General features: G+C 35.4%; 2 protein-coding genes across 5 annotated transcripts; both read right to left on the bottom strand.

The window, feature by feature from the left end:
- Positions 1-339: 339 nt before the first annotated feature.
- LOC110929803 lies at positions 340-6,253 on the bottom strand. Of its 2 annotated transcripts, none has more exons than XM_022172986.2 (3): positions 6,099-6,253; positions 2,669-2,762; positions 340-2,580 (listed from the first exon to the last, which is right to left on the bottom strand). In XM_022172986.2, the coding sequence occupies exon 3, from the start codon at positions 2,553-2,555 to the stop codon at positions 552-554; it is 2,004 nt and encodes a 667-aa protein (XP_022028678.1). In that variant the 5' UTR covers positions 2,556-2,580; positions 2,669-2,762; positions 6,099-6,253; the 3' UTR covers positions 340-551. The 2 variants fall into 2 exon arrangements, with proteins under 2 accessions (XP_022028678.1, XP_022028680.1); XM_022172988.2 differs by having other exon boundaries at positions 340-2,575.
- Positions 6,254-7,406: 1,153 nt separating this feature from the next.
- On the bottom strand, positions 7,407-13,213 carry LOC110929802. Of its 3 annotated transcripts, none has more exons than XM_022172983.2 (6): positions 13,061-13,212; positions 12,115-12,542; positions 9,482-11,069; positions 9,120-9,240; positions 8,535-8,594; positions 7,407-8,438 (listed from the first exon to the last, which is right to left on the bottom strand). In XM_022172983.2, exons 3-6 carry the CDS (start codon positions 11,029-11,031, stop codon positions 7,533-7,535), a joined length of 2,637 nt encoding a protein of 878 aa, XP_022028675.1. In that variant the 5' UTR covers positions 11,032-11,069; positions 12,115-12,542; positions 13,061-13,212; the 3' UTR covers positions 7,407-7,532. The 3 variants fall into 3 exon arrangements, with proteins under 3 accessions (XP_022028675.1, XP_022028677.1, XP_022028676.1); XM_022172985.2 differs by having other exon boundaries at positions 12,115-12,609; positions 13,061-13,186; XM_022172984.2 differs by lacking the exon at positions 12,115-12,542 and having other exon boundaries at positions 13,061-13,213.
- Between the last annotated feature and the right edge of the window lie 3,816 nt (positions 13,214-17,029).

Genomic DNA, 17,029 nt, shown 5'->3' with positions numbered 1-17,029 from the left:
AATGCGTATAGGGTTTGAACGTGACGATAGTGTCAGCCTTTGACTGACCATGGGAATTGTTATTAGCCCAATACAAGACGTATAGACCTATAAGGGTCGTATTAAAGGTGTTGATTTAAAACTGGTTGGTGTGCCAATAATACGACCCTTTTAAAAACAGAAAAATAAGAAATAGAACTCGTTACAAATTGCATCAATTCTAACTAGATTAGGGCTCTACAGCCTTTTTGAAGATCAATAATTTCACCTCAATCATTGGCCTTAATAATTGAAGATACAACTACTTTTTAGCCATCATTTACCTAAAAAGGTTGCACTTTTTAACATGTGAAGAAAAAAAGCCAAAAAAACAAGATTAGTATGCCAAAAACTAGTCATCCAAACGAAATGACCCTTAAAAAAGATCATTTCAGACCTCTTTTCAGCACAAGTCTACACATTACTTTAAAAAATTTCCACATGTTTAGCCAAACATTTGGCTATCTAATTACCAAAAAGTAAAATCTAAACAACCACAAAACATTCATTTTAAAGTTATTACAAGATTAAACCTATTCAAATGTTGATGCAGGCAGAGAAGCAGGATCGAGTTCGTAACACCCTTTCGGAACACCTTCTCTTTCTTCTCCGCTCATTCTACACGAAAGAACCATATGAGCGAATCTGTACTTTTCGCTCCCCGAAACCACCATCTCACCGCCTTCTTTTTTACTAAAAAGACATACAAACCCCTTCACTTTCTCCAATAACGAAACGCGCGCACCCACGTTTTCATCGAAGTCCGATAAAACTTCCACAAACTCGTATTCGTACTTTCTTTCCTCGTCATCGTCTTCGGGCGTGTGCCAGTTTATCGACCAGTTTTTAAAAAGGGCCCATGTCTCGCCTTTTCTTGGAATTATGTTAATTGTTTTGGTTTGTTGACCCGCTTCCCATGTAACCAAGTGTGAGAATGAGAAAATATCTTCGGATTTATCGAGTTTCCCGTGTTTAAATCTGCCACACGCAACCGGTAAATCTGCAGCCACCCATTTCTTTTCGTCAACAGTTGCAGGATCAGGTTTTAACCATTGAATTTGCAGCTTAAACTCCGGTACCAAGGATACTTTTTTAATAAATGTGTAGAATCTCGGCATTGCGTCTTCGGTATCGTAACACGCCCATATCTGCCCCGTTTTAAAACTTTCTTCTTTTCTGTATTGATCGAAATCACTAAACTCGGGATCAGGGCACTCAAAAACTTCCGGTTCTATTTCTTCTTCGTTATCATCATCATTTGCACTTTCACCCCCTTTATCATCATCATTTGCACTTTCACCCCCTTCATCATCCTTCTGAGTTTTTTCATTATCTGATTCCTTTTGTTTATTTTCATCAACTTTCCTCGCCTCTTCTTTCCAGAACGTATCTTCCTCAGCACTGTTTTCGTTTGGTGAAGCGACATCATCGTTATCAATATCGATGTCAATATCGTTTACGTTTTCTTTGTAGGAAACGTTCCTTTTTGCCCTTGCGGATCTGCGCGGCTGTTCACCGAAATATTGAAAATCCGAATTATTTGGATTTTCATCAACGTTTTTTCGCACACCGTTGTCTTCACTTTCACTATGCACTTCTATGTCTTCTTCAGATTCCGAGCTCTCACTACTACTACTATCAGAGCTTTCACTCGATTCTTCTATTCGCTTTTTCCGTTTCCTGCTTGCATTAACGTGTGCCTTGGGTGTTTCTTTTTTCTCAAATACCGGCTTCGTTGTAAAACCACGCCTCGTACTCGGTACGGGTTTGGGCGGAACCCTAATCGGTTGGGTATGGGTATGGATATGGGTTGGAGTTGCGGCAGCAGCACTTGGGGCGTTCAATTCATAAGCAGTAAACGTTTTCTTGCAACTTTGACAATTGATATCTTTTTTAACGACATCTTTAAAAAACTGGTACCTAACCGAACAGAACGGACAAACAGTCCAGAAAGTCGACAACGTCGACCGATGTCCACCAGCAGTTGAGAACTGCTGTGGTGTAAACTGAAAATTAGCAGGACGCGCTGCGGTAAAATTAATGGAATGACCCTGATTCCAAGGATGTTGGTATTGGACATTCGATTGTCGGGTTGGTTGTTTAGGGGGGTTCCAACTAGGGGCTGAAACGTTTCCGTAAGATCTACGCTTACTATCATGAACCATTCGTTTTTCACGGTCCAGAAGCACTCTTTGTGCTTCGCCGATTAACTTAAAAGCGTCAGTAGATCCGGAAAAGTTGTTTTTATCGGGATGGAGCGTAAGAGCTAATTTTCTGTACTGTTTTTTAATTGTTATATCGTCAGCAGACGCCTCGACTTTGAGAATTCCGTACCAGTCTTTATCGGTGCCGTATGATTTCTTCTCGGCGGAACAGTGTACTTCACATACCAAAATTAACTGAGAAATGTTTTCGAGTTCGGGATAAAGCTGTTGGGCCTTGAGCGCGATCTTTAGGGCCCCCGAGAAGTCTTTGATCTCCATCTTCTTCTCGGCAAGCTGTTTGGCCCGAACTGCTTCCTCTTTGTTGCATTCCATCACATACGGCTTTTAATCACCTTCACTTGAACGTTCATAAAATGTTCATTTTATCATGTTAATCTCCATAGTAACGTAATATACGAATTGTAAAAGAAGGTTGTACGCACTACCTCATATGGCACTGTTGGATTCCGTTATTGAAATAGTTTATTGATTAAAGTAGCTTTGAAGTTCCAGCTGAAACGCATGCACCGCTTTACCGTTCTACATAGAAAAGAAATGAAAAGTGTTATTTCTTTGATTCCGACATAAAAACAACAAAACTGACAAACAGATTGTATACGGAGGAAGATTTTGTTAACAAGCAACATTAAGTGCACCTTCAGTCTATTTCCAGTCTTTAGATTTGAATTAAGTGGTCCGTTACATACAACGATAACAAGATGAGAAAAGATTTTATGCCCCGACGTCAATTGTAAGAAAACTAACTTTCTCATACATAAGTTCCAAACGGTTATCTCTAAATCACTTGCAGTATAAATCACTTGCAAACGGTGCGGTAATGCCGTAACGGCTAGGAAAATTAAAACTCTAAATAAAACGGATAGATCTAACGGTCTCTTGTGATACAGAAACACCACACAAGAAAACGATTAGGGCAAAACTAAATGAGAATCAAGATACAGATACACCACCCGATTCTAATCTAGGCTCTAAGAACACCATTCAAGTTGCCACACTTGAATTAGCATGGAAGAATTAGTTACTTTCATTCGTAAACTGAAGTGAATTACATAAAGGAATTCCTAAAACTAATAACCATAGTTATCGATAGCGAACAGCGACAAATAGCGACAACGTAGCGATAAGGTACCTATATGCTACGTAGCGATAGCGATGAAATAGCGCCCGCTATTTCGTGTTTATCAATAAGGTAGTTAAAAATTTAAGAAATAAAAAATAGCTATCTACATAACTTTTTTTATATATAACTTTAGTTTTATACCTTTTATGTATAAATTTATAAGTTTAAGGACCAAATGTATCTATGTAAGCTAGTGAAAATAGGGGGGTTAATTGTTAAAATACACAAACTAATTTTACACTTTTTATGTAAATTTTTTACAAGTTTTAATTACTAAATGTAACCTAATGAAAGATAGAGGTGTTAAATGTTAAAATCCATAAACTTATTAAACCCTAGAAAGGCTCAAACGCAACAAAAACAAAAACGCAGCAGCCGCTCTTCTCTTCTTCTTCATAGTTTCCAGCAAGTTTCCGGCAGAAATTGCAGGTTTCCGGCCGAAGCAACAAAAAAGCAGCCGCTCTTCTCTTCTTCATAGTTTCCAGCAAGTTTCCGGCAGATATTGCAGGTTTCCAGCCGGAAGTCGTCGTCGGAATCCGCTATTTTCACGCTATACACCATATAGCGACCATGTCTCGCCTCGCCACGCTATTCGTGATAGCGGTCGCTATGGCCGCTATCGATAACTCTGCTAATAACTACCCACTAACTCCACTAATCTAAATATAACATAAAAAACAACATGCATGAAACATAAAAAATAAACAAAAGGAAATTGTAAACAAATAAGCTAAAAATGGAATTAGAGTAAAGTGGGATGTGGCTTAAATAATTGTGGCATCCAAACTAAAATCTTGACCCGTTGTTTTTGTTGTTGACCCATATTCGGCTACCCAACCCCTATCACAAACCCCCAAAAAGTACAAGATAGATTAAATTTAGTAAACAGACAAAACAAAGATGCTTACCTCGTTAGCAAAATATAGAAAACTAACACAGTCTTCTTACAACCATTTGACGATATTACTTCAACAACACATTGATTAACCGGTAAATTACATATGAGCATAGTTTTCAATCATGGAAGCACCCTTTAGAATCAATTTAACTCTAAGAATAACTTTGTAAACAGTTAAACACACATATTCAGTAGTGAATAAAAAATTGCATGTACATTTATGACAAGTAGGATACTAGGATCACCTCGTACATCATGGCTGGTATCATATTGAGGTTCTTGTTCATAAAAGCACTAAAGTTAATAAGTATTTACTATATAATTAATGACAATAACACAACCTTAATTTTTTTTAAATCTAAATAAACAATACTGTTCTAAGCTAATTATACAGATTGTTGAACTTTCTTCTTTCTGTAAAAAGATACAAGCATTAAGAACAGTAAAAGAACGAACCATGCATAATAAGCACTTGACAATAGAGTATGAACAGTGGAAAATACTCTAGGTGTTGTTACAACTAAATTCCCGGAAGGCAGCCACAAGCATAATAAATTAATAAGCACAACGAAAACCGTTAACAGGCATTAATTTGGTAAAAAAAATGGGGTAATACCTAATTTACTAGGTCAATCTCCGAGAACTGTTCACGGGATAAAGTATAATTCGCTATAAAAGAGCAACGAATACATAAAAACTGTGTCAGCATTCGACATTGACATTTATCAATTGAACCCTAATTTCCAATGAAAACTTACAATTTGTATCGTCAATTGGATAACCTGGAAAAAATTACATTAGAAGTTGATGGTTTCTTTCTACATCAAAAACTAAAATCATATATTACGACGAAGCAAGTGGAAGACACTTGTCGTATAAGCTTGAATATGGAAAAATCGAAAAAGATCAGCGGTTTGAGCCGATGCATTAAAGTTAGTTGAATGCAAAGGAAAGACCATGTACATAGGCTTCTGTCCAGCTGTCCGACTAATAAGCCTGTGAGTGTGGTGCTTTAGAAAAATAGATGCCCGTCGATAAAAGTTAAGTTTCCTAAATAATAAACTTACAACTATCATAAAAACAAATTAGGAAAGATTTCGCAGCTCCGTCATCAATCAAAAAACTAGCTTTTAAAGATACTCACAGTTAATTATTAGATACCTAAACAATATCAGATATTCACTAAATGCCGTAGCGAAAATTAGTAAATAACAACAAAATAAACCCTAATTACATAATATTCACATAAAGCATCCAACTCATATTTCCAGTATAACTAAATAACAAAACATTTGAGGGGAAAAACTATAAAAAAATAATTAAATACCCAAAAGATTGAAACTTTACAACCATATTTCCAGTATAACTAAATAACAAAACATTTGAGGGGAAAAACTATAAAAATTAAATAAATACCCAAAAGATTGAAACTTTACAACCCTAATTTACAAAACATTCACATTCAAAAACTTTTAAACACTCTAAATAGAAAGATCCAACAACAACAACTACATCAAACTTCCTTACTCAGAAAAAAACAACTTTTTATTAACCTTAATCCTAAAGTTGTAAAATTTTTACCAACCACAATCATGACAACAAGAACATGTTGGAGTTAAAAATCAAGAATCACTAGAATGAACTTCCAAATTCAAGAAATTTTGATCAACAAGTCAAACAAACATCCAATCAAAAAAGGGTAATTTTGGGTAACATTGGAAACCCTAGAAATCAATTGGGCAAATCTAAACAAAATTAGGTTAATCCAAATTGAGCAATAAGAAGAATTTGGGGGAAAACACAAAATTAGCAAGCAATTGGAAACAAAAAGTTATACCTTTTGGGATTAAACTGGAGACGATGGCATTGAAATTGAGGAAGAAACGAGAGTGAGTTGTGACCGCAAGCGAAGTGTGTGTGACCCCAAACAATGAGTTTTAACGTTGACAATAGAAAAACAGGCCAATGTTGTATGGTGTATAGGTGCATTTGCCATGGATAAGTGGGCTGGATGGGCTGGTCTGGGCCGGGCCGGGCCCAATAGGCCCATGTAAAATTAATATAAATCGTAACGGGCCCAACTTGGTTAACGGGTTTGGTTCGGACTGGAAAAAGCGAAACGGTTTGGCTCTATTTAGAGGTGCACAAAACACACGATTTCAGACCCAACCCGTAACTGGTTCCAATTCCTACCCAGTATGAAAATGAACCAGTCCTACCCTTTTGTACCTGGTAGTTCCTACCTGGTTCCTAGTTTATTTTCAAAAATCGGGCCCTACCAGGTTCCTGCCTAAATCGGTTCCTACTGTACTAGTTTGTACCCGAGTTGGAACTGGTTCCAACGGTAAAAAAATCCCCTACAAGAGTATAAACATTAGCTATAGGTAAGCCGTGGATATTATGAATAGTGCTATTCGTTGACAACCCCTTCATGGTTAGTCGCGCTAACCTGACCATCTAGTCAAATGAATGCATATTATCCATAATGTTCAATGTTTGTGACATGACATTGGTTTAGGGGCAAAATAACGTCGAGGTTTGGCTATGCGACTCATGGTAACTATATCATTTTTGTTGTTCCTAGCTAGACAAAAATAGATCATCCCAAGGTGCGTTTATCATGTTCACGACCTCTTAAAAACCAGTTTATCGAAATTATTAAGGTCGTAGTTATCAAGTTTTCAAACATATATTTATGATATCTTTCAATGTCAAATTAGGTTTTCAAAAGATATGTTAATTATATCTTTCAGTCACAAATATGTCAAGTTTTCAAAAGATATGTTTATTATCTTTCAATGACAACTATGTTTATTATATGGTTTGTACTGGAACCAACCCCTTTCGAAAGATATGTTTATTATATATTTCAATAACAAATATATCGAATTTTTCAAAGATGTGTCCAACATGTTTTTAGTGACAAGTCGGGTTTTCAAAGAATATGTTCATATTTCTTTTAGTGACGAGGGTTGCATTCATAATGCGTCCTGTGTACGCACACAATGGGGATGCTAATTAGGGTTTTCGCCTTTTAAATTAATCCATATTATGTCTTTCCATCACACAATAAGTTGGTGGCTAGTTGAATTACATCCTGAACTTACCTAGTGAATGTCAGTAAGAGTAAAACACAGAAAAAATATATGGAGTCAACAACAAAAATTCAAAATGGTTATAACAGTAAACCTAACCTCCGTTACAAAAGTCTGGGTACTACAGCAAATAACTAAAGCTAATAAAAAAAAATAAATATTTACAACACAGCAAATTAAAAACCCCTACTCCTAGGGTCAAGCCTCCCCTGTCCGTCATAAAACTGCCCCGGTACGGCGGCATTAGGAGGTAGCATATGAGGACCTGGTGGCTGCGGCCATCTAACTACATTTTGCAACACATTAACTTGAGGCTGGACCATCATAGGTGGTCTCATAACTTGTCCTATTGGCGGCCTTATTTGGTTAACCATGTGCGGCCCAACAGGCTGCTGCTGCTGCATGTAGTGTGCAGGCGGCACTTCAGGGCCGTGGTGGTTTTGATGATGGTGCGGCTGCCATTCCGGCATGTCATCATCTTCATCTTTATTCCATGGTTTATTAATTGTACCATCACTACCACCTACAGTCTGTCCGTATCTATAAATAAGCTGCCTCATCTGATCTACAGGTCTAGACGGATTAGACTGCGTCTGTTTTGACCCAAACCCAACTTGGGCAGGAATCTTCTGCCCAGAGGAGTTTCCGGTGAAATTAAACTCGGGCAGGTCATCCTCATCCCGGGCAGCAGCAGTAGCCGCACCGGGACCAAAACCAGGAGGTATATCATCATCATCGTCATCATTATTAACGGGCTCTTGTGGCGGCATACGGTTGACAGATTTAGGTGTGAAATTATTGGCATTTATATTTTCATTTCTCCTAGTAGGAAAATTGTGTTTTTTATGATGTTTATGTTGATGCGACGTAGATGAATTGGGTAAACTAATATGAGGCCTTCGCCATACGACAACACCAATTAAGCCATTATCGGTTGACTTTAGTATATCGGTCTGGTTTTTAGAAAGGTGCTTGCAGAGCATTTCTATGATCCTTGTATGAGGTGGGCAGAAATAAAGTTCAACTCCGGGATTTGGTTCGCCAAATCCTAGCCGCTCATCTGCTATATATGAATCCACTGCCTAAATGAAAATATATAAACTATCGTCAACACCATATTTTAAAAATATATATATATATACCATTTAAAAAAAACACCTTCTTTTTAACAGACTCACCTCAGAAAGCATGGCAAGGTGAATCTCAGAGGAAGGATCTTTCAAAACAAAATGCACAACCTGCGAAAAAAGAAATTTTAGAGAAAAGATAAGTGCTTTTGTTCATTTGAACTATAATTTTCATTTGTTTTGATGTTACTGGTAACGATGGGATAGATACAGTACCTGTACCAGTAACAAATCAGAACAAAACTGGGTACCAAATATATTGGCACAGTATGGGATCGGGTACCTGTACCGGTATCTCAGTACGGTACCAGTTTTGATACCTCTTTGTTTTTTTAGCACACGTACGAGTACCAATAATACGATACGGGTACCAAATAGGTAAAATCCATACGAGTACCATAAATACAATAATATGAAATAAACCATATTATTAAAAACTCTTGAAATTCTATATAAAATTCGGTACCATGACCATTGTTTACCCGTAACTGTACTGATATCGAAATTAATAAAACTGGACCCGACCCAAAATCGGTACGGGTACGGCTACCAATACGCTACAGGTACGAGTATTTGGGAAAAAAACTCATCCCTAGTTATTGGTAATTTATTTGATTGAAAGGAGACTCAAATTACCATGACCGCACGGGTTCTAGACATGGGAAGTTCTTGAAGAAACTTTTCAAACGCGTCGAGTCTCACTCTACCCTTGATCTCCATAGAGCCAGGCCATTCCTTTGTCGACGTTTTTTCACCACTAAAATGAGAAATACATGTAAAAGAACAAACCATTATCAAAACGAACAAATAAAAGCCCACAAAAAACTGATATTTAGTAATCACTAATAACCCTTGATAATTACAAAAGTACCCTAATCTGTGATCATTTTATATAAGCTTCTACACCAATAGGTATGAAATTAAATTCATATAGCATCATTTCTAAACTCATCCAATAACAAAAAGTAATATAAAAGTTAATGATATGTATAATATACCTTCTGAACAGTCCAACAGCAGATACAGATGATGAGATCGTGAGCTGCAGCTCACCTTCCCATACATGTTCACCAATAAGCGCACTAGAAACAGAAACAGCTTTTCTTTCGACAGAAGCGTCACTAGTTCTCGTGCTCGATACTGTCTCGTTTGACTTTATTATTGGTTGGTCAACCCTACCTGCAGAAGCAGGTTCAGATGACACCTTTTCGCTATCAGTTTCATCAACAGCATCTGAGTTGACCGGTTTTGTCTCCTTATCATCTCCAGGCAAGTTCTCAAATGGAGGCTCAGTATTAAGGGATTCCATGAACTCGTCTAATGACACAATTGGAGGTAAAAAGCCCTCATCTTTAAATTCATCGACGATTATATCTTGCATGAAGTCAGTCCCGTCAGCGGGAATGGTAATGTTTTCTGATTTACTCTTGTCAACATCGGTAGCTTCTTTTTCTTTCACTTCCTGTCCAGTTTTCTTCTTTTTTGGCTGAAACTGAGTAAATGAAGTGGACCCCACAGAAACCTCAACCGAAACAGCATCGTCTTGTTCTACCTCAACTTGATACTCACCTTTATGAGTTTTTTTAACCAAACGTCTTATATCAACATCGGACTCCTGTAAAACTATCATTTTGTCATGTTCTTCGGCTTTTGCCATTCGCCATTCGGAAAGTTGTTTAGAAGCGAGTTCCTCTGGTGTCATCGAACACAATCGTTCGGGAGAAATAACACCAGATAAAACCTTTTCTCGAAGCTCGGGATTATTCGGGTCTTTCAAATTAAACATCAAAGATCTCCCTTTTTCTTTATACTTCTTATTCACCCCTCCAAACAACTTAAATAGCTCAGTTTCAATTCTCGAAGCTAACTCTTCAGGAGATTTAACGTTATTTTCACTCACGTTTAAATCACCACTTTGACCTTGTTCGGCCCCATTGACTTCCTTCGAATCGGTTACCTCCATATCCCAGGCCCAAGAAAGCCCATTTCCCTGCAAGAGTTCATCTTTGACAAAGAAAGTGTCTCCGAATGAACCGTCTGCATCAGGCATGACATAGTTGTACTGAGGCTCTTGCTCATCATGTTTCCCATTTTGCCCTTTTGTGGTTTCACGATTTTCAATGTTACCATCAGATTGAATATTTGCATGTGCTTTAACTGCTTCAGATGGCGATTTATCATGCTCGTTAGGAGGTTTTTCTGGATTTTGAATACCAACGGATAATGCAGCAGCTAGCGTTTCCCTCATTTTGGATCTTACTGCTTCAAATGACCCACTTTGAACCTTGGGTGAGACTTCATAAATTGCGGTTTTATTCTTTGGTGTCTGGACACGTTGAGAACCGGATTTGGTAAGCACGGGCTGCAACGGTGATGGCCTTTTATTAACATGTGGCTCATTTTGACCCGCACGTTTTTCTACTACACTAGGGGACAGAGGTTCTGTTGCTGCCTTCCTTTTTGTAGGTAGCAATGGTTTTGGTGAACCTACGGATTCCATTTTCCAGCTAGATATTATCAAAGGATGTGAAGGAAAGTTATTTAACATGCTACCCAAAGCATGCCATCAAGTTCCAGAATAGCAGTCTGCAATCAGCCAAATCGAAAACATGTGAGCATTTACCGCATGTGCAAGGACAAAACTGCAGATTTGATAGGACCCTTAATCCTGTCCTATAAAATCACTAACAACAGGATATAAACAAACACACAAAGAAACATTGTTGCAGTTTTCACACATAGACAGATGTACATTAGCGGTTTAATACCAACTCTGTAAAGCATTTAGCAAACAGCAATATACTATAATCACCAACTGCAGACAGCCCACTAACAATGTGAGTCACACATATCAAGCATGTCAAAGCTATAAACACACCAGACTACCATACACTAACTCCATCTAGTGTCATGTAAAAGTTATAAACATACCAGACTACCATAAACTAACTCCAAATTAACTAGTAAGCTTCATATCCACTAGTTATCATAGAATATAGTCACTTAGGAAGACTCTGGAAGGAAGATCCATCTTATGTACCCTTTACTTTTCATACAACAATTAAGAACTGGCCTACAATGTTTGCAGTGTGTTGTTTGAATAACCTAAGCTTTCCTGTTTACAACAACAAAAAAAAAAAAAAAAAAACTTTTCTTGTCTACTGTTTATTGGAAGACATCTTTAACAGTATATCCTCTTGACAAAACATATCAGAAAGTATTTTAAAGAATTGTTAAATTACAATATGAATGGTAACAACTTAATTATGTACTTCAACTGGTTGTTTTACAAATTTTCAATTCACATCATGCAAAATCATTGTTTTTATACCCAGAAATAGGGCCTCCATGACAGTAAACATGAACAGATTCATTAATTTGATCATTTGATAAAAAATATTGCTTTTTTTATCTTTATTTGCAGAGTTTCTTCTTGTTTAAGATGTGATTAATTGATATAAAATTCTGCTAATTATAATCCATCCAATTGACTTAATATGCATTTGATTTCCATGAGCATTGGAACAAGGTCTGCCAAACCACTACATTGCTAACACATAAGTTATCATTTCAAATTTTGTTAAGGCATGGAGGTGTGTTGGAAGGCGAATAGGCGATTAATGGTTATAACCTTGTCCAGCCATTAAGTCGAAAATTTGACCACCAAAAACTGCTGTCAAACTGCTTCAAACGTCGATAAAGCAATTAAACATCCACTTGATCTGATGCATGCAGTTGAAGAAATACACTTATCTTGCTTCCATGAGTGTACACAACAAACCGATGGTGATGATGATGCCATTAACATTTAAAACACAACAAAATTACAAAATAATTCCTAGTTCTCCTTACAGAAGAAAAGACTCGATACATCTTAAACTAGTCTAAAACGTAGAGCCTCGAGTAGAGGTTCCTACACCAATTTCCAGCAATAAAACCCTTCAATTTCAGATGGAAAAGGCTTAACCAACTGAACACCGAAGAACACGAAATTCGCCTTGAGCGACACCGAGAGAAGAAACCAGCAGAATACGATGAATGAATCATACGTCAAACCGGCTGAAACAGTAACAACTATCAGAGATTAGGTCACCTTACTCGTTCATCGTTGCCGATAAGCAGCCACCTTTTCCCCATAATAAAAATAAAAACAAATAAATAAGGCCATAATGATCTTATGCCCATCAAATACATTCTTCAGACTATTTTCCACCATTAAATCAATTTCATCAATAAGAATCCCATAATAATCTCAATAAACACTCAAATAAAACATAACACAAACACGATGTTACAAACCATACCCTAACTCGTACAAAGAACAGCCAAAAGTCCCAATCCAAATAATTACCAAATCAATTACCTCAAACCCTAATTTTGCAAACAAAAACACACGAATTTGAAGCATATCATTACGTCGAATTAAACAACATCTTTCAAAAACAAAATCTCCTACCAGAACGTATAGCCGCACAAAAAAAAGGCAAATTGAATTGGTCGTAACTGTTAATGATAAATCAGCAAAAATAAATCGACAGATAGATAAAGAAATTAGGGCGTAAGGAATAGAGGATTACCTAACATGCGAATTGAATTGAGTTGAAGGCTGCAAATTAAGTGAAGAGAAAAGAGGAAATTGGTGAGAGTGAAAACCCTAGAAGTATCCACCGAATAAAAGAGGTGTCCCGTTCTTATAACGCCAAAGCCTTGTTGCCACAGGATAAAAACAACTTAGGGCTAGCCTCGTTACCAGAAGCGCCAATATTATTATTTCATTATGATTTTTTTTTTTTACAAAAAATCAAATACAAATAACTTTAACGTACAAAACGTATGAACTCAAGATTTTGCTAAAAAACACGGTATCATTTTATTAGTAATTATCAAAATTACTCTACAAATGATCCTGTAGAGTAATTTTGATCTTATAGAGTAATTTTATAAAATGTTCTTGTAGAGTAAGAGGGTGTTTGGTGTTGCGTTTTCAAAACTGCGTTTTGAATAAATATGTAGGTACATGCTTCTCCGAAACTGCGTTTTGGAGGCAGATAATCACTTTTTCATTCAAACACTTTTTTAGATTATTTATGTTTTACAAACGCAATAATCAAATAATTATTTCAAAACGTAATCCCAAACACCCTCTAATTTTGATCTTGTAGGGTAATTATCAAAATTATTCTACAAGTGTATCTTGTAGAGTAATTTTGATCTTGTATGGTAATTATCAAAATTACTCTACAAGTGTATCAAAAATACTTTGCAAGCTTATCAAACAACATACAATTCAAAATTACTATACAAAATCATTTGTAGAGTAATTATGATACTCTACAAAATTACTCTAAAATATCAAAATTATCTTACAAAAACATTTTACAAAATTACTCTACAAGATCAAAATTACTCTACAAAATCATTTGTATAGTAATTTTGATAATTACTCTACGAGTAAATAATTACGAAAATGTCAACTCGTTTTTTTATTTTTTTATTTTTTTGCTTTTTCATGTCTTTTGTACGTTTTGTACGATAAAACACTTTGTACGTGAACTTACCTCTATTTTTTATGTTACTTTGTTTGATGCTATTATTGTAAATCTATTATTTCAAGTGAGTATATACCTAGAGTGATTATATTGATTTGTCTTGTCGTTGGTTAATGTTGGGGACTTAACAAAACCGGATTAATCTAAGAGTTTCAAATCAAAATAATTTGATGGCTTTTGAATTTTTCAATCGAATAAAACTCAGACTTGAATTCTTTAACATGTATATGTGTGATGAACTTTTGAACCAGATCTTTGTGAGCAAATGAAGGTGAGGTAAAGTTGTTTCTATTTTGAAAACGATAATGCCTCTAAAATGGGGCCAATTTTCGCCAAAATATTTTAAGCCGGTTTAAAGAAAACTAAAATTCTAATGATTCTTTTATAGAAGCAACTTATTCGACCCAACCAAGGCTAGCTATGCTCGTGGACCTTGTTAGGGGTGTTGCCTTCGGACCCCCGTCAAGGGGACGTTGAACTCCAATTACTTAGGGGCTTCGCCACTAAAACTAATGAAGCGTAAAATACTTGGTATTAAAAAAAAAAACCCTCAAGTAAACATGCACATCGTACTCTCTTTAACTTGTTTGTTGTATATTATTAAACACTTTGATCAACAAGTTAGCCCAGTTATACTTAAATAACCAACAGTTAATAGTTGGCTTAAATGAACTGATGGGATCGTGAGCTACTCGAAATCTGTATGAAGTCGAGCTTAAACAACTTCAACAATTAATAGACGGCTTAAATGAAATGATGGGATCGTGAGCTACTCGAAATCAGTATGAAGTCGAGCTTACACAACTTCAACGGCTAATAGACGGCTTAAAAGAAATGATGGGATCGTGAGCTACTCGAAATCAGTATGAAGTCAAGCTTAAACAACTTCAAATCTAAAGTGGAGTTCGTTTAATAAACGAATCAAGTTTTATCCAAACTCAAGTTCTAGATATGGAGCTTAGAACGAGTTAAAGCTTAACCTTACATGTGTTTGATTCGTTCGTAAATGTTGTTTGCGTATTATTGTTTTTTAAAATCTAACTTATAATAAAAGGCTCCAAATAATGCCACATGGCATTCTCTCCTTCAAACTCATACATTTTATTTATAATTATTTAATAAATTTCTTTTAATATTAATATTAACATCTAACTTATAATAAAAGACTACAAATAATGCCACATGGCAGTCTCTACTTCAACCTCATAAACTTTATTTATAATTATTTAATAAATTTTTTTAATATTAATATTAATAACTAAGATATAGATATCATTATTTTTATCCTTATCATTATCTATGATTAATAAATAATTTTAATTTTGCAATTTAGACCCTTTGTTTTTTTACTTTTAACCTAAAGTTTTTCATCTTTTGCAATTTAATCCCAACTTTGTTTTATTTTCAATTTTGGTCCACCATACTTATCATATTTCCTAAGTTTTTCGTTTCGTTCTAAATTTTGTGAGTTAATGCACTACAACGTGCGTGTGGGGTTCAACATTTTTTCGTATATTTTTTCCGTTTGACGGGCCTGTCGCAGCACATCTATTTTTCTCCGTTTAACAAGTTCGACCAACGCACGGGTCATGGATTGACTTAGTTATTTTTTTCTATGTTTTACGTTTCGGTTTAATTTCTCTGCAACAAACGTTCGTGATTCAAAGATTTTACGTCTGCTTTTCGTTGGGCGTTATTTTTTTCATTTTTATTTAATTTGTTTTTACGAGCTTTTCCGGTGTTGGTGGTCGCTGACAGTGGTATTGCATTGGTAGTACTTGACACAGTTTTACAACAACCGCTGCGACGCAGGGGCTTAATACTAGTTAATAACTAATATATAGATATCATTTATTTTTATCCTTATCTTTATCTAAGATTAATAAATAACTTCAATTTTACAATTTAGACCCTTTGTTTTTTTACTTTTAACCCAAAGTGTTTCATATTTTACAATTTAATCCCAACTGTTTTTTATTTTCAATTTTGGTCCACCATACTTATCATCTTTCCCAAGTTTTTCGTTTTATTCTAAATTTTGTAAGTTAATGCACCGCAACGTGCGTGTGAGGTTCAACATTTTTTTCGTATATTTTTTCTCGTTTGACTGGCTCGTCGCAGCACATCTATTTTTCTCCGTTTAACAAGTTCGACCAACGCGCAGGTCCTGGATTGACTTAGTTATTTTTTTCTATGCTTTACGTTTCGGTTTAATTTCTCTGCAACGAGCGTTCCTGATTCAAAGATTTCATGTCTGCTTTTCGCTCGAAGTTATTTTTTCGTTTTTATTTAATTTGTTTTTACGAGTTTTTCCGGTGTTAGTGGTCGCTGACAGTGGTATAGCATTAGTAGTACTTGACACAGTTTTACAACAACCGTTGCAACACATGGGCTTAATAGTCTGTATAAAAAAAGTAATAACTCATAAATGTTACAAGTTCACCTAATCTAGTTTTTGGTTTTCTTTTTGTTTATTAAATGAATTATATGAAAAGATTAAACCTTTATCAACTTTGATAATTTGTTTTAATGTTTATCAACTTTGATTCAGTTTACCCATAAATGATAATATGAATAACTATTTTTATCAAGTTAACTTGGATTTATAAAACAAACAAACAAAACTAACTATTGAAGCATACATGTCAGCATCTTGCTCTCATCATTTTCATGAAAAAAAATATCATTTTAATTAATACAAAAAACATAAAATAGCTCATTGTGACATAAAATGCATCACCAAAATAAAAAAAAAAAAAATAGTTAACAAGGAAAATGAAAAATTGGCATCTATTCTGCTACTCCATTAGCTTATAGATTTGAAGATAAAGATTTGTAACTTATAAGGTGTATATAATATATTAATATACCAAATTTCACAACATTATTATAAAAGTTAAGTTGTTTTTCTTTTATATAAAAAGGTTTTGAGTTACTTTAGTAGAAGCTTGCAACATTTCATTAATATTGAGTGATTATTCCCTTTGAAAAATTAAA

This window comes from Helianthus annuus, chromosome 3, assembly GCF_002127325.2.
Source record: "Helianthus annuus cultivar XRQ/B chromosome 3, HanXRQr2.0-SUNRISE, whole genome shotgun sequence".
NCBI classification, from domain to species: domain Eukaryota; kingdom Viridiplantae; phylum Streptophyta; class Magnoliopsida; order Asterales; family Asteraceae; genus Helianthus; species Helianthus annuus.
The sequence above is the reverse complement of the archived record's forward strand: the minus strand, read 5'-3'. Positions and strand labels throughout refer to the sequence as shown.

What these genes read in the sequence shown, in the direction of transcription:
- LOC110929803 (XM_022172986.2), bottom strand. Translation starts at nt 2,555, where the DNA reads ATGGAATGCAACAAAGAGGAAGCAGTTCGGGCCAAACAGCTTGCCGAG.
- LOC110929802 (XM_022172984.2), bottom strand. Translation starts at nt 11,031, where the DNA reads ATGTTAAATAACTTTCCTTCACATCCTTTGATAATATCTAGCTGGAAA. An exon ending in GCTGTTGGACTGTTCAGAAG is followed by an intron (nt 9,241 to 9,481) that starts GTATATTATACA and finishes TTCTCATTTTAG; the next exon opens with TGGTGAAAAAACGTCGACAA. An exon ending in ACCTTGCCATGCTTTCTGAG is followed by an intron (nt 8,439 to 8,534) that starts GTGAGTCTGTTA and finishes ATTTTCATTTAG; the next exon opens with GCAGTGGATTCATATATAGC.